Source organism: Anas acuta, chromosome 1, assembly GCF_963932015.1.
Source record: "Anas acuta chromosome 1, bAnaAcu1.1, whole genome shotgun sequence".
Lineage (NCBI taxonomy): Eukaryota > Metazoa > Chordata > Aves > Anseriformes > Anatidae > Anas > Anas acuta.
This window is the reverse complement of record NC_088979.1, coordinates 145,868,299-145,888,054: the sequence shown is the minus strand read 5'-3', so window position 1 is coordinate 145,888,054 and position 19,756 is coordinate 145,868,299. Positions and strand designations below refer to the sequence as shown.

General features: G+C 46.8%; 1 protein-coding gene across 5 annotated transcripts in view; it reads left to right on the top strand.

Moving 5' to 3' along the window:
- The window catches only part of HIPK2 (homeodomain interacting protein kinase 2), a 132,476-nt gene that overhangs the window by 98,078 nt on the left and 14,642 nt on the right, over positions 1–19,756 (top strand). For 3 of the 5 annotated variants that reach the window (XM_068663623.1, XM_068663632.1, XM_068663641.1), the window contains exons 8-12: positions 791–1,010; positions 2,792–2,913; positions 7,092–7,234; positions 8,286–8,468; positions 11,226–11,507. In XM_068663623.1, coding sequence (XP_068519724.1) covers positions 791–1,010; positions 2,792–2,913; positions 7,092–7,234; positions 8,286–8,468; positions 11,226–11,507 — 950 coding nt within the window. The remainder of the gene's footprint in view (positions 1–790; positions 1,011–2,791; positions 2,914–7,091; positions 7,235–8,285; positions 8,469–11,225; positions 11,508–19,756) is intronic. The other 2 variants (XM_068663651.1, XM_068663661.1) reach the window with 1 other exon arrangement.

The following is a 19,756-nucleotide window of genomic DNA, read 5'->3' as shown; positions in this document are numbered from 1 at the left end:
GGCAAAGCTGTTTAGGGGTTGTTTGTCTGCGACTGCTGCAGACTCGGTCCAAATAATACACAAGTCACCATGAGATTTCTAAATGTTTTGCAGAACATTGTTCTGATATTTGTGACTGTGCAACATCCCCTGCTGGAGTTCCTGCTCTGAGAGGTTTTAAAGTCAAGCCAAGCAAAATTTGGACTTTGAAAGTATTATTGCTATCTAATGTTATACTTCTGATTCCTCCAGATTCAAACGTAATTTGAGGGGCATGTACCAGCTTAGATACAAGGCAGAGGAAAGGCTGTAATCCACCTCTTAGGGTGAGGCTTTGCAGGGAACGGAGGTGCCAAGTTTCTTTTACCTCAGCAGTGTGAGCTTCTTGTAGAGCTATGTGCGTGATGAGAGAACAACATGATCTGAGGGTAGTAGCATTTTCTGAACCCATCTTCTTTGTGCTGCAAACCAGAGCCAGTTGGGGTCTGGCTGGGGCTAGAGCTCTGCTTTGGAGAACACGCTGTTTCTGAGCAGTCCACAGCAGCTCTGTGTAGCCATGGGTCCCGTGGCATGGTACAGCTGCTATTATTCGGGTAAACCATGTTCCTTTCCCCCTTGCTGCCATCATCTCTGTGCTCCTCAGTGTCCTGCTCCACCTTTTGTTTGTTTTCAGTTTGCTGTTTTTTTTTTTTATTTAGATTTTTTTTTTTTTACTTTATCTTACTTTCTTATTTTAGTTTTGGATTTTGCTTTTTTTCCCATCTCCCTCATTTTTTTGTTTGTTTTTGTTTAATTCCCGTCATTCCTTTAGACCACCAACCTGGCTCCCACCTCCTCCAGTGCCACTATTTCCTTAGCCAACCCCGAAGTCTCCATACTAAATTACCAATCTGCACTCTACCAGCCCTCAGCGGCGTCCATGGCTGCGGTGGCCCAGCGGAGCATGCCCCTGCAGACAGGAACAGCGCAGATCTGTGCCCGGCCCGACCCCTTCCAGCAAGCTCTCATCGTCTGCCCACCAGGCTTCCAAGGTAAGTAACAGCTTCACCAGGTCTTGGCCACCCCCTGCCCTGTCCCCACTGCTCATTTATTTAGCTCTTGTTTGAAACAAGCTTCCTTAGTGCAGATCATATGGAAGAAAAACTGAGCATTGAGGTTGTTGCAGGCTACTTGGATGTCAACGGGGTGAAATGTCTGCAACAGTGGAGGATTTTGCAAACAATATGTTGCCTTCACCTTGTGGGTTGGAGCTGGCTGGTCTAAAACAATGGGGCAAGGAGGGGTATGGAGTGAGGGAGAACTTGTAATATTTGTCATCCTTTGCCCTGAACAGAAATTTTGAGGATCTTCTGCCTTACCTTGGCAAACTTGAAAAGTTTCCCCCACAATAACATTTAATTAGGGCATAAATAACTGCTTCATCGTTTCTTGTTAACCCAGATGTTAAAAGAGCAACTCAGGAAGTTAATGCAGCGTGGAGCATGGTGCAGGTAGGGATGAGGGCTTGCCCCCATGACAGACGCTTCCCTGCTGCACACAGCTCTGCCTGTGTATACCAGTGGAAGGTACTGCTGTCCACTCCCAGACTGAAAACCTTGGTTTGCATACCTGATGTTCCTGTCTGGACTAGACACATGCACAGGCAGTGACTCCAATAACTGTACAGGAGCAATTCTGGAGATGAGTTGCTGCCTTGATTTAGGAGTAGTAGCATGTTCACTAAGAGCACTAGCTAGTGTCAGCTGATATATCACACCTCTGTACTCCCAGTGTGCAGACCCTGCCCGTAGGACAAGTTGGTTGATGACCAGTCGTAGACACTTGTCCTTTTCTTGGCTACACACTGCAGTAATTTTGTAAAACTAGCCAGCTATCTGTAGGAAGTGGTCTACATAGACCTTGGTTCAGGTGGTGCAAATTTTGCTATTCATTTTTCCAAGCCTCTCTGTACATCTGTCTCTAGGCACTTGTTAAATGTTCTGCAAGATTATCAAAGCTCTTTTGAACTGGGGGAGTTTAGTTAGACCTCTTCTGCATAGTTAAAATGCATCTCAGGGGTTTGACTTCAGAAACGTATTGCCAGAACATGTAAGCTAACATCTTCAGCTTGCTGTCTTGAGAAAGCTCTAAAAGAGAGAAGGTAGCGTGGGCTGTGCTGTGCACTAAGGTGGTAGAGTGGGGAGCTTTCCCCAGCTCAGTTAGACTAATGCACAGCTAAGCCAGCAACAGTTGGAGGTTGAGGTGCACTAGGTCAAACACAGCCAAATAAGAGTCTTCTCAATGTAACTCCTGGGAAGCTGTGCAAGGGAAAACCACTCATCCCAGACAAGACTGAGTTAGTGCACAGTTCTGGATTCCCATCCCACTGTCCCACTTTGGTCACAAGAGAACATTCTCACATAGCAATGTTTTTTGGCTGGCAATGACCATTTTCTGTTGTCAAACCAGAAAAATGTCAGGTAAGAGAAACCATTCTCTTCCCTCTTTTCCTTTTCTCGTTGTACACATTGTATTGAGTTGTTTCCCCTGGATTTGAGATAGCCTAAAAATATGAAGTACATTAATCCCTTAACATCTTTGAAAATGTCTTTTCTGTACCTTTGTGCATGTACCATGTTTATCAACATCTGATGGATGTCTTTGGACTGGGGTGTAGTATATGGGACTCCTAGAGACCAATTTTTCAGAGGGACTAAACACTGTGATTTAAATGGACATCATTGGGTGCCTTTAGGCACCTCTGAAAACCAGACTCCCACTCCTAGCAATGCTGTTGATGGCTAATGCTGTACTTTCTGTGCCCATGCAACAGGGCTACAAGCCTCCCCTTCGAAGCATGCTGGGTATTCCGTTCGGATGGAGAACGCCGTTCCCATTGTCACTCAGGCTCCTGGGGCCCAGCCTCTGCAGATCCAGCCAGGACTTCTCGCACAGGTAATGAGCTCTAAAGACACCAAGCAGAACGGGTATCTTCTGTGTTATTTAGCTCTTGGAAGCTGAGGCGAGTAGCTTTTTCTGAGGGCAGAGAAAACCATGTCAGGCCTCTGCTGAGGAAGAATCAGTATGAACCCTCATTCATCCCCAACTTGTGGTCTCAGTGGCAGTTTGTGGCCAGTAGTTGTGTTGGTGAATTGTATGCCACTGAAAAACATCTCCCATGCTTCAATTATGCAGCCTTTTATGAAATGTACCTTTATTTTTAAAGTTATGAGAGAGATGTGGTCTGCAGAGGCAAGGGCCTGACAGCCAACGAGCTCACCTTGTCATCAGCACCTGTTGGCACAATTCTCCAAATTGCCCTCACAGAAAAAGCTTGGTTCTTCCCAGGAAGACACCCAAATGGGAGTAGGTATCACTGTTCACATACACTTTCTCAAAAGAAACCCAAGCTCCTCAAAAAAGAGTAGTTTATCACTTCTTGTGCATCTGCACTTACTGCTTTCCAGTTGGTGCCATGGTAGTCCTGCCAATATCAGGCATGTTTCTGGGAGAAAAACAAACAAACAAATCAAAACAACTTGCATTTAGCATTAAGTTGTGGGGCCTGGAAAAGATGACCTACAAATCAAAAATGCGTTTAGTTGATTAGGATTAGTTGATCTCCCATGCTGCCATCAATACTAGCATGTTCGTTCATATACGGTCAGGTACCAGTAGATTTCAAGGTTTATGTCCGTGTGCTGGATTGCCAGGATAAGACTTGGTGCAATTGTGATTCTTCACCAGCTGCTAACTGCACTTACTGAGCGAAGGCACATCAGAACCCAGCTTGCAGCCTCCATGATTTCCATTAGCTAACATGCCCTGCCTGCTCCCAAGGAAAGAGTCTTTGTCAGAGGGCTGTCTGTTTGACATAAGGCTGCTGAAACATTGAATCTACCTCAGTTGAAGCCTGTCATAACAGCCTACATGGACCATCTCTTGTTTGGTGGGAGAGGAAGGCCTCAGAGGCAGTTGTCCTGAGGGCTGCAAGAGTCTGGGGTTGTTGCGGCATTGGTGTGCTCTGCAGCATAGTTATAGAGAGGAGGATCAGATCTAAACCATGGTGAAGACAGCAGGATCCTGAAAGATGTTGTGCCCTGCAGTTCCTTTTTCTCCTCAAGGTGGCCTTGTTTGGGTCACTGCTCAGTCTGGGAGTGAGTGCTCAGGAGAAGCTTTGCTATGGATCACTGCCCTGCCCCAGTTACAGGAACTCTGGTTTCTCGGGCTGCCCTCTGGTACTTTATATTGACATTTTATGCACTGTCACTTAGACAATGGAATTTAAGCTGTTTCTGAGAAATGCTCCTCGCTCACATAGATTTTATTTTTCATTTACTAGAAGAGAGGCAGTCTGTCTGTTGATATATCTGTCTGTCTCAAGCGATGAGAAACACTAGCTTCTGCTCTGATGGCAAGGCACTCTGATTGATGCTGGTGGCATCTGGTGTCCGCAGGCCTCGCTCGGTTTGGGCTGAGCAGCTGGGCTGATAAACAAATCTGTACCCAATTCCAGTTTCCTGAATGGAAAAACACAGCTCCTTTGTAATGCATTGTAGTCACATCTGATCTCTGGATGGCTGTGCTTCTCTCTCTCAGCTGAGAGCTATCCCTCTCATGCACAGCTGCTTATCTAACGCTGTTCAGCCCGACCTGTGCATTTGCTCCAACTACGAGAGGGACAGTCCCCAGCAAAGAGCCTGCTGCCTCCAGAGCCCACTTCTGTCCTTCCACCCACTCCTCACGCCCCAGCACTGTGCGAAGCCATCAGGCCCTCTTCTGCTGCCCACCCAACGTGGGTTGCTCTGCTCACCCACCTCAGGAAGATACTGGCAAAGCTTTACTGCATCCCAGTGCAGTTGGCATCCAGCGCTCCCTGTGTGTTTTGTGTGAGGCTGGCACTCCTGGAGGCAGGGCACAGGAAGGGGTTCCAGCAGCTGGATGGACCCACGGCAGAGGCGGTGATGGATGTTGAGCACTGTCTCTGGCAGCTGCATGTGTGCAGCCTGTGAATGTGGAGTTAGACAAAGCAAGCAGCCTGCGAGGTGCTGAGCCGGTGGTGAAAGTAACTTGTTACTTCTCTGGGTTTGTTTCCAGCCTCCCAAGCAAGTTTGTCCAAGTGCTGTATGCACAAAGACAAGTGAAAGAGGACTGATCCTGTCTTTCCTAGTACCTCTCTGCAGCTTCAGATCTCAAAAGGGACAAAGCCATACAATTTTTTGGCAGGCTTCCATGACGTGACCCAGAACTGTCCCCTGTCCTTGAACAGTGCCCTGCATTCTTGAGTTTCTCGCATTTTAACTCCTTCCCAGCGATGCTTCTTCCCATGGAGGTCCTGCCACCAGCTTTCAGAACAAACACATTTATTCCATTAGTTGTTCTTGTTTACACCAGGAGCGGGAGTTCAGTCGCACCAGGGGCTGTACCACCTCCGGAGAGCAGGGGCCAGCGCTGCACTCGGCCACGGCGGCACAATTTCACAATAATGCAGTAACTGGGAGCAGATTGAGGCTGCAGGCACAAGCCTCCCGTTTGTAAGCACTGTGCGCTGCGCTGGTGGATCAGCCTAGACAAGTCTTATCTGCAGATTAAATGATTCAGTGGTCCTTACCTAATAAGTGAGGAATTTGTGCCTGGACCCTGGCACTGAATCTAAATCTGTGCTCTGCAGGAGGGGAAGGAGTTTGGATATGTTCAGTTCTCTTGCTGAAAAGGGAGGAAGCACTTTTCTCTGCAGGTAAATCCAGGTGGTCCCTTGGGACTGAGCACAACAGTAGCTGAGTCTCTACTTCTAAATCAAAGCTGGATTAAAAAAAAAAAAGCTTTTTTTTTTCCTCCCTGATCTTTTGCCTCTCTGCCGTTTCCTCCTACTTGCTCTGACCAGCACCAGTCCGTCAGTCTGTGGCTGTAGTGTCTGCGATGCAGAGCTGTCAGGAGCCCTGTGACAGTCCTTTCTTTTTAGATGTTGCAGAGAAGCCTCGTCACAGCAGCCTTTTTGTCTAACTTAGCAACATGGATAGTTTACAAGATGGTCAAAGTTTGGAGCAGAACTGGGAAAAGTTCAATTTTTTTTTTACAGAGGATGGCAGAGGGGGATTAGAAGGATAAATTACAGGATTCTTGTGAGGATGGAGATGAGGGCTAATGCATGCATGCCTGGACAAAGACTCCCCTCATTAAAATTTGGCCTCCTCAGGAGGTTATACAACATGGGCCTAAGGAGGGTTGTAGCCAGTGCCCCTGTGTTCCCCAGCCCTGGCAGCACACAGCAAAGAAAGTTTCGCTCTGAAGGAACTGGAATGTGACCGAGCCAAAAAACAGCTCGACTCGCGTGTGGAGTCACTGGAGCGGGATGACAAGAGAGATGATGGCATAGCAGAGTGATGGCTCACCTCGCAGGGCAGAGATCTCCACCCTGCAAGGAGGGCAGCTGCTGAGAAAAAGCCAGAGAGTGCACGGAGAGGACAGGCACGTGATGAGTAGCCATGCACAGCTGCATTCTCCTTCGGCCAGGGGTCCTGGTCAGCTGGACCAGGCAAATGGGTGCCTTAGCCCATGCAGGAAGATGTCCCTTCTGTGGAATGCTTGGTGGCTGATATGTCCCCCCTTTCAGTGCTCGCAAATTCCTCTTCTTTTCGTCCTTGCAGAAGCCTTGCAACCCCTTGTTCTCTGATCCCTGAAAAGTTCTTTCTTGTTTTAAGCTGCGTTAAGTTCCCGAAGTCCTTTAGGGTCTGTTGAGGTGGAAAGAAAAATTGGCTGGCACAGGGGGGGAAAGTGGCACTTGATGAGACTGTAGTGCCCAGCTGATCCGAACTGTCAAAATTAAAAGGTGCTAATGCATTGGATGTTTGGGTTGAAATGCAGTTTCAGTGCCTCCCATTCCTAGTTTACCCTGAAACACAGCCGCTGCTTTGGAAGGCAGGGAAATTTTCTGTCTCTTGTGCTCTCTCTATTAATAACTTTACTGTTTTATCATGTTTCCTAAAAGTATTCTTGATCTATGACTGAAAAGCACTAAGAACTAGGTGTTATGATTGTGATTACTGCGAGGAGCCCCAGCTGGGTATGGATAATCACTTATGAGCAGTGTATGGTGAATTTTGCTAAGAAATACTTTTTCCTCTGGCCGACAGCAAGCATGGCCCAGCGGCACGCAGCAGATCCTGCTCCCCCCCGCCTGGCAGCAGCTGACCGGGGTGGCCACCCACACTTCTGTCCAGCACGCGACCGTCATCCCGGAGTCCATGGCAGGCACCCAGCCACTGGCAGACTGGAGGTAAACTGGAGGCACGTGGAGGACGTGCGTACGTGCCCGTGAGACAGGCAGAGTGTGTGTGTGTGTGAACGGAGGCCTCCGGACTGGGCCAGCTTCTGGTAGAGGCTGTGTTCAAGAGCTGGCATGGAGGGTGTGAGGGTTGTCTCTGACAGTGGAGATTCAGCAGCTTATTTGCTGTCATGGAGCGCTCTCAGGTATCCCATGTGGACACCAAGAGTGCGTCATGGTAGGACCAAATCTCATCTCAATTTGGTCTCATCAATGTGTCTAAATACCTGAGGTGTGGGAGGCAGAGGGATTTGGCCAACCTCTTTTTGGTGGTTTGTGGGGACAGGACAAGGGGCAATGGCCACAACATGGATGACAGGAAGTTCCGCAGCAGCGTGCGAAAGAACTTCTTCACAGTGAGGGTGACAGAGCACTGGAACAGGCTGCCCAGGGAGGTTGTGGGCTCTCCTTCTCTGGAGATATTCAAGGCCCGTCTGGATGCCTACCTGGGCAACCTGCTCTCAGGAGCCTGCTTTGGCAGCTCCTTCAATTCTGTGATTCTGTGAAATTTTCTCCCAGCCTGCTCCCAGCCCTGCCATCCTCTCCAGCCTCCTCCTATTCCTCATGGCCTCTGTGAAAAGCTGTATACGGAGTAACCTGCCCTTGGTCTGATTGGTTTTGTTTGGATACCTGAGTCAGACCTCAGGGCTCTGTGCAGGAGTCATCAGTGCTGGAGAACACCACTGGCCTTGGCCTTGTGAGGCTGTGGAGCAGGAGAGGGAGGTTTGGGGGTTTCAGCCTGTGCCCCCAGCACCCCACAACCACACAACAAATTGTGACCTCCCCAGTCAGAGCTGCAAGCAGCTTCTCCGTCCTCCATCCTTGCAGCCCAGCGCTGTGCCATGGTGCTTCTTTGGGGGGAAACGCTCCTTTCTGGGCAAAACCCTCAGGACTGGAGAGCCCCGAGGCGGGGCCTCGGTGAAGGCGGTGGGAGCCTGCGAGAGAGCCTGCCGAAGAGCCGCCGGTCGCATTTTAAACATGTCCCTGTCTCCCCCCTTTGCAGAAACACCCACGCTCACGGCAGCCACTATAACCCCATCATGCAGCAGCCCGCGCTGTTAGCTAGCCATGTGACTCTCCCCGCAGCCCAGCCCGTCAACGTGGGTGTCGCTCACGTCATGCGCCAGCCGCCCGCCGCCGCCGCCACCTCCGCCAGGAAGAGTAAGCAGCACCAGTCGGCGCCACGGTGAGTGAGCCCCGGGCGGGCAGCAGGAGGGAGGATGGCCCTCAGTGGGCAGCAGGAGGGAGGTCCTACCCACCTGGTGCTGGTTACAGCCCCAAAAGGCAGGCATGCTGACAGGGCTGGCGTGTACTGATGCCTGTGGGGTAAAATACAGCTGGTGCCACTGCCCACAGGTTACTTTTGTGACAACAGGTCCATGGGGGCAGGAACACGTCCCTGATGTCTGCATGTAAGACTGAGCCTTTCAAAAACAATTGGATTGTTATCTGTCTTCTGAGTTTGATGCCCTATAGAGCAGAGGACTGGGGTGGCTGTAGGCTGCCTTCAAGCTCTCTAGCTCCTTAGCTGGTCCCTATCAACAACAGCACATGGCAGCGGTGGGCACCCACACTGACCATTTTCTGATCATGGCAACATAAGAGAGGAGGCTCAGGGGCAACCTTATTGCTCCCTACAGGTACCTTACAGGAGGCTGTAGTGAGGTGGGGGTTGGTCTGTTCTCCCATGTGTCTGGCTGACAGGACGAGGGGGAATGGGCTAAAGTTGCACCAGGGGAGGTTTAGGTTGGATATTAGGAAGAACTTTACCAAAAGGGTTGTTAGGCATTGGAATGGGCTGCCCAGGGAAGCGGTTGAGTCACCATCCCTGGAGGTCTTTAAAGGACATTTAGATGTAGAGCTTAGGGATATGGTTTGGTGGAGGACTGGTTAGTGTTAGGTCAGAGGTTGGAATCGGTGATCTTGGAGGTCTCTTCCAACCTAGGTGATTCTGTGATAAAACAGAGATCATTTTATAAGGGCATCTCATTCAGGGGCAGTCCTTTGATGCTGGGGTCTATCAACTGGAGGTAGGAGCATTTGGCTCTGCAAGAAGGAGAGTGGGTGTTCGTTCATGTTATGTTATGTGGGACAACCAAAATGGTGGGGTGACTGCACTGCCTGTCACAGCCATGTGGCCTTGCTTAGAGGACAAGGCCGTTTAAGAGTTACGTGCAACTGTTCAGGGGAAAGTCTTCTGGGCTGTGAAACTAGCACCTCCGCTGAGCTACATTCCTGTTTTCAAAAAAAAAAGCAAGAAAGAAACAGTGCAGGGGAGAGAACCAAAATGGGTCACCAGTCATGCAGTGGCAAAAACAGGAGCTTGTGGTTTTCCTGGGTGACTGGACTGGGGCCAGCGGAGCTTGGAGTTCACAACCAATTTGACTCTAGTTAAGAGGCCACTGTTTAAATCCTTCTCATTTGTCTGCTCTCTAATGTTGCATTTACTTTGGGTGGGCTCCAGCTGTCTTAGTCCATTCGTAATGTAGAGCAGAGGCAGCTACGGCCCCAGCAAGCCAGCAAAATAACGCGCCTGTCGCAACAAACGTGCCCGTGCGGGGCCTCCCCTCTTCCTCCCCTCTGCCGGGGCAGGGTGCCTGTGTCCAGGAGGAGTCGGACACTGACACTGACGGAGCAGTGGATTTCTAGGGCTGTAGGTTTCCATTAATTGTGGAGCTTTTGTAGCCAAACGAGGAACATGCTCCTCCTGGCTGCTCATTGGTATTCAGAAGGCACCGCAAATGCTCCTGTGCAGTCATTTGTTATGCAAAAGACCCTGTGTAAGTTGGTGTAGTGCGATATGTCCATAATGACTTCCTTGTGATAGATGCTACCTATTCCTTTTGTTAGCTTTCAGGCCACACTGGAAATGCAACCCAGACCTGACTGTAGAACAAAACAAGAACTTTGTTTTTTTGGTTTTGTTTTTCTCCCTTTTTTTTGAATCTGCAAATGCTTTGCAATGAGCAGAATAAATACAAGTGTGTTTTTTTTTTTTTTTTAAAAAAAAGGAAGAAAGAAAATGTGGGAAATTAATGAAATGAGCTTTAGTCAGCGGGCTTTGGTAAATACATCTGCAAACCTGTGCTGCACTGTTTAGTGGACAGATTCAGTGCTTAGATCTCTTACCCAGGTGGGTCCTTTACAACTTTCAGGCAGGGAAACTGAAATAGGATGAATTGGAAAAAAACAGGGCTTGGGTTCTTTTTTCACTGTGTTAACGGAAAGATTGTTCTTTTTTTTTTTTTCTGATTTATATGTGCTGTATCTGCTGCCTCACATGGGAATGAAATGAAACTGAGTGTCTGCCTTCCCATCTGGGTACTCTAATCCATGGGACTCCACTACTTTAGAGGATGAAGCACTGGGCAGGAAACGTTCATTGAAAAAAAAAAATCTTAAATGGAAAATTAAATTTTCAACTAAGAAAATCAGTTTTCCTGATAAATGACTGTTGTTTTCCACAATAAATTCTAATTTTATTTCTAGCTTTTTCTGGCCAGAAACAAAGACCTGGTCACAATGCATCCTTGCAGTTCATCAGGTACAGGAGAAAGGAATTATCTATCGTTTGTGCACTTTTTCCTGCTGTGACAGGCACTCTGTGCCTGCCTGTGTTTTGTACGTCTGGGCTGTGTGAGCAGCCTCTACTTCCCAGCACAAGCTGTAGCCAGGGACTCCTGGGAGGCAGCATTTCTCATTTGGAAATTTATGGGGAACACAAAATTGAGTTTTTTACTAAAAGAAGGTACTTTTCAGCCAATTATAAGAATAAGTCATGTGAGGCACTCTGACATTTGAAGAGGCGACCATGCCAATTTTGCAGTTTTCCCAGACTCCGTAAATCAGTGTGAGAGAATGAGAGGCCAGGAACCAAAAGCTGTGGCAACAGGCATCTGAGCAAGCTGAGATTTAACCAACTAACGGCCTTTCCTGTTTCCAGAAACGCATCCACCTACGAAGTTTCATCCTCTCAGTCCATCAGCTCGCCTCAGCGGTCGAAACGAGTGAAGGAAAACACGCCGCCTCGCTGTGCCATGGTGCACAACAGCCCTGCCTGCAGCACCTCCGTCACCTGCGGCTGGGGCGACGTGGCCACCAGCACCACGCGGGAGCGGCAGCGGCAGACGATAATCATTCCCGACACCCCTAGCCCCGCAGTGAGTGTCATCACTATCAGCAGCGACACCGACGAAGAGGAGGAGCAGAAGCATGCACCCACCAGGTGAGCAGCAGCTCTGCTCTTCTCTCTGTTGATGAGAAAAAGAGACAGAGAAGAGCTGTAGGGTCCCAGGAGATACGGTTGGATCCTAGCACCCAGGTTTCTCATTTGGGGGGAGAGATAATGAGGCGGGCAACATACTAGCTGGGGAGCCTGCAGACCTGGTTATGTTCCCTACCACACCATACATTTGCTGTGTGATCCTGGAGAGCTGTCACAGTCTCCCTGTGCCATGGTTTCTCATCTCTAAGAGCAAATAATAGTTTTTTCTATTTCACAGCACTATTCAAAGGCTGTTCTAGAAGTTCTGTGGTAATGATCCCCTTTAAGTCAGACAGCTATTTAAAGCAAAGACAATAAGAAGGGCTTGAAAAGAAGGTAGTTTAAAATGGCCTTTTCTCTTTCTAAGTGATCCAAGCATCTGTAAAGAGCATTAAATGACACCTTTAATACATGGTATTTTCTATAAAAAGGTCCTGAAAACACTTAAACTTTGTGGTATAAACGCTCAATAAGAGTAAACACATTTGCATGAGGGTTGCTCAGCTCTGACTGTGTTTTCAAAACATCCCAGAACCATTGTCATCTAAGTGGCAGAAACTGATGGCTTTTTGACTGACTCTGCAGAGAGGCATAGAGGCTATAAAGGCTGTGGTGAGGAGTTTGCTCCTCAGAGAATTAGCTCTCACAAGTAAGCAGTGCGGCACAGGACAGCTGCCACTGTTGATCATCTACTGTGCATGAGACAGGACTTCATTTTCCAGGACTGTCTTTTCAGCACCTTTCATCACATGCAGGCACTCTAGGTTTCCCATCTGATGCCAGTCACAAAATATCACTCAGTTTTCTAAGTTGCGGAGAAGTAGCTGTGCAAACAGCTGAATAATGATACCATCTTTATGTGGGTAACTGAGCTAGGAAGTTTTTAACCTTATCCTTCCAGTACCGTCAGGCGAGAGTTATTATTATTTCTTATTTAGGACATGCTCCATGGCAGATTTTACTTTAATCATTGGTGTTATCTTTATCTCTGCATCTCTGTGCTGCAGTGAAAAGTGGAACGCTGCAAATACGAACAGAACAGATGAGATGCATTTGGCCTCAAGGAGCTAAAGATCTGTAAAGTAGAGCTGTTCGATTCAGGTGTCTAGGACTACAATTTCAACCTGCCTCCCACCAACCACCTCTGCTTTCCATTCCCTTTTGCCTTACCGGTGAGCTCCACCAGGCAGAGAGAGCTAAGTGCTTCCCAAATTCAAGCTCACCATGAATGAAATTATCGTAATGGGGAACTGATCACAGGACAGCATCACATATTTCAGCTTAAAAAAATAATAATTGCTGCAGTATTCCTTAGTTTGGCAGGCAGAAGAAAGTATATTTCCAGAAGGGGTGGGGTAAAAGTCAGAGTGGAAATCAGGACTAGAATAGAGTCCCCTTTTCCAGGGCTTTTAAAGGAAAAGAAGGTACAAAAGAAGATACAAAATTATTACTGAAAACTAAGGACTGAGGTTTTGAAGCTAGGCAGCAAGGAGGCAGACATCTGTCTCAGGGGTCATGGAAGCTATTTGCAGCTCCATGGTGCTGGTCCCAAGCTTTGAAAAATCATGTGCAAGTACTTAAACTTACCCTCTGGGTATCATCTTGAACCCAAAGTAGGGTGGAAGGAAGGGCCACTTCATCTAACAGTTGTCTTCTCTGCCTCACCTTGGCTGCCATCTGACCAGCTTCTTCACTCAGCACCTCTCCAGGGAGACAGGCAGAACAAAGTTCTGGAAAATGTCTGGAAATCAAGTTGGGAGTTTGGGGTATTTAAATGTTTGGGCAGGGTCTGCCGAGGGGTTAGGAAAGTAGTCCCAGGAGCCAGGCTTACATAAATGAACTGGCTTTCATGTAACTAAAGCATATTCAGGACACGTTCCTGCCTGGGATCAGATCCCTGGCTACTTTTTGTATCCATATGGCATATCTATACAGAGTGCCAGGACTACAGCATTCCTGGAAGGCCAAAGCTTAAGAGCTAGATTTAATTTCTAAGCAATGTAGAGACATTTTGCATGGACACGGGCTGCTCTAAGGCACTTTCTGGAGTTCCAGAGTGAGTTAAATTGTCCATGCAGATATAACCAGAGCGAGTGGAGAATTAGGGGTATAGAGACACAGATGGAAAACAGTATGTCAGAATGGGAATTTTCGGTTAAAGTCTCAGGGAGAGCAAAATCGGCCTGCTCAGAGCCTTCTGACCTGGGTAGATACAAGACCAGATTCTCAGAGTAAGAGTCTCGCTTTCAGCCAAGGAAGCCGTATCAGCATTTAATGCCAATTAACTTTGCCCCTGCCAAAGATTAATTTGTTGTTTTATTGAAAATGCATTGCATTTAGGAAAGTATCTCCTAGTTTTCTTACTCATGTATTTTTTGTCTCCAAGAAAAATAGGAGTGGCAGTGAGGTCTATGCCTTGTCGTAATTGGTGCTGAAATGTTCAGGCTCCATGACTGAGTCTAACATGAAACTGTGCAAAATGTGTTGTCTTGCCCATGTTTATGCAAATATTATGCTATTGGGCAGTAGCTGTGGTGTGGGGATGAAAAATAAGGAATAATGTGAAACATGTTGTGAGTGACAGCCTAGTAATTTTAGCTTTTTCAAGACTAGAATAGAGAAACAATATGGCAGTGGATCAGTCACAGTTAACTTCCTGATTCCATCTTTTTGATAACCCGTGGTGTCTTTGGATTAACTTCATTGAGGTTGGATCAGCTCCTGAATTGGCTACAGCACCTCCTTCTCTTATTTCCTACGGGGTTATAAATTTCTCTTTGACCCATGAGACTGAAATGTTTGCTTTACTGATTGTTTGGTGAAGAGAGATTAAAGGTACTTGTGGTTGTGAGAAGTAGTAGATCCTTCAAAGATGCAAGAGTTCGTAAGTCTCAGTTTGAAAAAGACTGGTGATGCTGATAAAACATGATACTGCTGTAGCAGGTTGGATTTGCTCAGACAGAAGGGCCTCTCAGTCTTAGCACAGGAGCAAAAAGAGCTTTTCCACTACAGGAGATGCAACTTTTTTATTGTCAAAAGAAAAATGCAAAGAATTCTGTGTGATACAGGCAGAATTTCCCTTTACCTAATGAAAAACACAGATGTTCAAGTAGGATGTTTATGCAATACCAGCTGACAGAGCAGGCAGGCCAGCATTTTGCTCGTTCTTCGCCCACATGTATTTTACCCCGAGGATGAGAGTAGTTTGGTGCAATCTTTTTAAAATCAATTGTCATCTAAAAGCTTCACCTGTTGGGTGAAGGAGCTGGGGAGGTGGCGTTGAGGTAGGCTCTGGAAGAGCTGCTCCATGGAGCCTTGTCAAAGGGGGCCATCTACTGGGCCCTGTCCCTGTGCCAGGGGTGAAATTACAGAGGAGGGACCTCAGGGACAATACCACAGGAACCATCTTGAGGCATGGTCAGAGATTCAGGGTCAAACTCCTGATTAAAAAGTCAATTTGTCAAAACCAAGACTTTTTACAGGATACACTGAGGTTTTTTTTTTTTTTGTAATATCCCATATGCAGTGTAATCTAGGGAGGAAAGCTTTAAAATTGCCAAAAGTTTTGACTTTTTTTTAAGGGGAAGAAAATGTTAGGGTATTAACTAATTAAGGCTCAGACTTTTGTTTTCTGGTTTAATGGATTTTTTTCTTCTTTCAAACTAAGCAATAGGAAAAATTTTGAAATGGTCAAATAAAAAAGGAACATTTTGACTAAATTAAACCTTTTTTTTTAACCTGCTTTCCAACCCAAAGACACAGCAGAGCCTCACACTTTTCTACTGTCTGCTCTGTCGCTAGTATCATAAGTAACACTCCTCCAGCTCGGTTTCCCATTGCAGTAATCACTGTCTTCCTGGGCAAGAAAGAAAGAAAGACTGGCCGTAGCTATCACGAAAACAGACTTGAGTACCTGCCTCCTTGCCCATCTTAATGGGCACAAAATTCTTGCAGGGTTGGGATTTTTTCCCTTTTCCTTGATGGTAAGCTATACAGCGAAGTCTGTGTGAGTTCCACATATTTACCTTATTTGTGTTATTTTGCAGTGGCAGTAGAGCCTACTTCAGAGGGCACTTATTCCCCTTACACATAGAAATTGCTAGCAGGCACAAACCAGGTGTTTTTGCCAGCTAGCTGATTTGTATGTGCGGGTCAAAATACCCTTTGTAATTCTCTGTTGACACCTAGCCTAGTGTGGCTGTGTTATGCTGTGCATAATAATGGCCTGACTCTGCATAGCAATACCTTGACTAACCACAGTCATCTGGTAAAAAGATGAGTGCCTTCCATCTCCAGAAGACGCACCAACATACAACTAATACTTAAAATAACAGAGATAGACAGTAGCTCTCTCAGCTAGCCTTCAGCAGCAGGACCTTTACAACCTGCTGAGCAATTCAGGATAATGACTTAAATAGCTACAGCACGTGCTGTGTAGCCTAATAAAATGGCCTCAGTGTAGTACTTGATAAATACTTCTTACCATCACACGCTCACAGAGAAGGTAAGAGCAGATTAACAGGTCAGGACAGAGTTTGAGCTGTACAGAGGGGCATGTTCTCAGCACTGAGCAATGCGTGGCATAGGATTTCAACGTACAGAGAGAGATTGCAGTGGCAGTGCGAGTTTTTGTTGGCTGACTCAATACTTTCCTAGAGTAGGTGAATTATTCTGAAGCAGCAAACTCAAAAGTTTCATCGTAATGAGTTTTCAGAGACCTGGAACAAAATTCTGGTGATGTAAAGTTAGCATACTGTGGTGTGCGTGCACACCAGTTCAGAGGCAGGGCTGGCGGAGAGCTGCCTTCTTTCCCCAAACTGGAAGGCCATCTTGGTGACCTTGAGAGCTGGAAGCCTCTGTTGCCAAAGCTTCAGCCACCCTGAAGGGTTTGCATCTCTGCAGCTAAACCAAACACTGAAGACTTGCTCCCACTGGACTCCGTTTGCTCTTTCTGGGATTCTGGAGGGACCTGAGATATTCAGGGAAGAAAGATCTTGTTCATGCAATGTTATCAATTACCAAGCTTTTTGGCTGAGCCTTCTGCAACTAGAAATCTCCTCTTGATCTGCACCGTTACAAGTGTTGTTGTCCCTTGTCCTGATCTGTGGTTAGATGGTTTTGGTGTCTTTTAGCACCTAACTCAGCATCTTCTTTTCCTTAATTTCCTCTCAAGTTTCATTCTCAAGGTTTGCCTTTGGCACCTTTCCATTAACAGCATCCCAGATGCCCACCTTAGTTCCTTGCCCTGTGCCTTTGCACAAAGTATCTTCTGTTTCCTCCATCAGGTTTTCCTTCGAATTCCTGCCTTGCTGTGGGGATAGGGACCCACATCCTCCTCTCCACTGTGCACTCACGGGGGTGATGTATGTTAGAGAGCTGTCTCTGAGAGCTGCTCCTGCATATTTAAGGCTGCTCTGTGCCTGCACATTAGATGGACGTGAATTGTTTTGTATCTGAGCTTGAGCACAAGCCCTTCAGGAACAAAAAACAAGCTTACAAAGCAACGCTTATTTTTTCCAGCTGCTGTAAGGGAGGACACAGCTCCAGCCACTAAGGGTTAAAAAAGCCTTCCTGGCTTCCTGCTTTTCAGTCTGTGTAGATGGATTTGGTGCCACTTTGGTAATCTTTCCCCCCTCCTTCCTCTGGAGAATTAAAATACACCTACCCCTGTAATGCAGGCAGGCACACGAGCTGACCAGGAACACACAGTGGCTCCCAAGGCTACTAAATCAACGTATGCTGCTGCTACTGTGCTTGCAGGAGGGAAAGCAATTACCAGGGTTGGAGCGAGCTTAATAGGAAGGGGGCAAGACTTTAATAGTATTTTTCTGTGTAAGCACAAACATCCCCAAAAGCTGTTGCTGAGTTATAGGAACACAGTAAGCTTGCTGAGTAGGCAAGTGCTGTGTCAACAGGTAACAGCTCTCAGCCCTGATAGTTTGTGAGCAGGGAAGGCAATACATCAGCCTGGACCCCACACAGGCAGCTCCTGCCTTCCTGTATGGTGGGGAGAGCAGCTGAGTCTTCAGAGGGAGCTGGAAGGAGGGCAGTTGCTGGCTAGCAAGCAGGCTTTGAGGAGAGGGAACGCTAGCTCTTCTGGGCTGAATTTTCAAAAGCCCCCATTTCAGCTTAACGTGTGCCTTTAAGCCTGTGAATCAACTGATTTTCAGCGTGAGTTGGGCCTTTGATGCCTTTGAAATTCCCACCCTTAATCTCTCAGGCAGGCTGCGGTGCAGCAGGTACCTAGCTCTTCAGCGTGTGCACAGTCCCGATTGACTCCTCTGCGTTCCCTCGCATTAACTGCGGTTGCTACCTTTTCTAAAGAAAAAAATCTGGCTGCCTTCAATGGGACTCCTCGTGCACTGGAAATGATGCAGCCTGCTAAATCAAAAGGCTAATCACTTGGGCCCTAATCCTGCAAATATTTACCTATGTGCTTTCGCTCCGTTACTGGGAATAGTCCAGCTGACTTCAGTGGAACAACACATATTAGTTGGGCTAACCACTTCTGTAAGGTCTGGCAGAACCATAGCTCAGGTCCTTCTCAGTTTCTCATCCATGAAATTGGTTTAATATCCTGCTAGGGTCCCTTTCTCTGGGAAGGTTTGGGTTTGGGGTCACTTACTTGTTTAACCAAACAGATTTACTTGATTTTCGTGCTGTGACCAAAGAGCTACAACATTTTGAAGGAGAAGACTCCTCACGGAGCCTGCTTTGGCAAACCTTCAGTCAAGTTGGTGAAAAATATGCCTATTCCAAAACAATAAATAGCACAAATTTCACAAAAAATTACGCTTCCAGTTCTACAGCTCAACCTTTCCCATGTCAAGTATCAGCCGACAGCAAGTATTTCCAGTTGAGCAGCTCAGCCCCTTATGTAAGGAAGGGACTGTAAAAGAATAGCTAGACCTTATCAGTTGTCAGAAAACTCTTTAGTGACTTGATTTTTCTTTATAAAATGTAATAACTGTCAGAGGTAGAGAATATATATCTCTTCCCAACTGGCAGCCAAGGGTAGCTGCAAAGGGCAAGCAGTGTGGGTACTCATAAATGTGTTATTAGAGGCATTTCTACTGAAGGGGAGAGGAATATTGATGCAATATTAGTCATTTTTATTGGTTTAATATTCTTCTTCTGTAGCACCATATCCAAACTGCTGTATCCTTCTTCACACACAGTAGCTGTCCATCTAAGATAACTGTTGCTGTTTTCGTTCCTAACCCAGTTCCTCATGCAATGCCAGAGCACAAGGACTTGCTGTTGCACACCTTCCCCATCTGAAAGATCCCAGACCCTGCAAGGATTTCTTTCATTTTTCAGATGCTTGTTCCTCAAATTCCCCTCCTTCTCTGTTTCCCTGTTGCAGGTATAAATGCTTTAGGATAGCAGGGGCCTTTCTTAAGGTATTTTTTACAGTCCCTAGTACATCAATGTGGTCTTGTACCATTTTTGGGGTATGCTGGACCCCTGTGATGATAGCCCAGGAGAAGTTGGTGATGGTAACTTGTTTGTGAATGCAGCACTCCAAGGCACTCTCTAATGGAAAAGACAGCTTTCAGTGACAAGTCCTGGCAGTTAAGTAGCAAGTTGCAGCTTGTGAATGCTGTTGGAGAGGCATTGGGACGGACAAGTTGAAGGGAACCCACCAGTGCTCCTTTGCCACTGTGAGAAACAAATACGGCAAGAAGTCCTTGCAAAGAAACTGTTCTCAGTATCTGCTCAGTCTTTCCCTGGGTATGCAGCGATGCTGAGACTAGAGAGCAAACAGCCATGCCACACGCCAAGGCCAGGTTTATCAGTTCTCTCCTGGACTGGACCTGCCAACATGAGAGAACAGAGATGTGACTCAGTGGGAAAAGGATCTCTGTCTCTGTAAAGTGTGCACTCAAAAAGTTAGGAGTTGGAATCCTTTTTCTCCGTGGCATTTCTGTTCCTGTTGGGGCTGTTTCCACCATTAAGCCTAATTACTTAGCTTTTTATGTGCTATCCATTTCTTTTCATCATTTTAAAAACTTGAGTTGCCATAACAACATAATGCAATCAGTGAAACATAGCAGCTATTTTCTGTAGTCAAGGTCTGTGCACTGTCAAGGATGTGAGCCATTTAAGCAAATCTTCACCATCCCCCTTCCTCCCTCCTCTTTTTTGCTCTCTCTTTCTCTCCCTAAACAAGCTCATAACAGGAAGGAGAAACCATCAGGAATAATTAG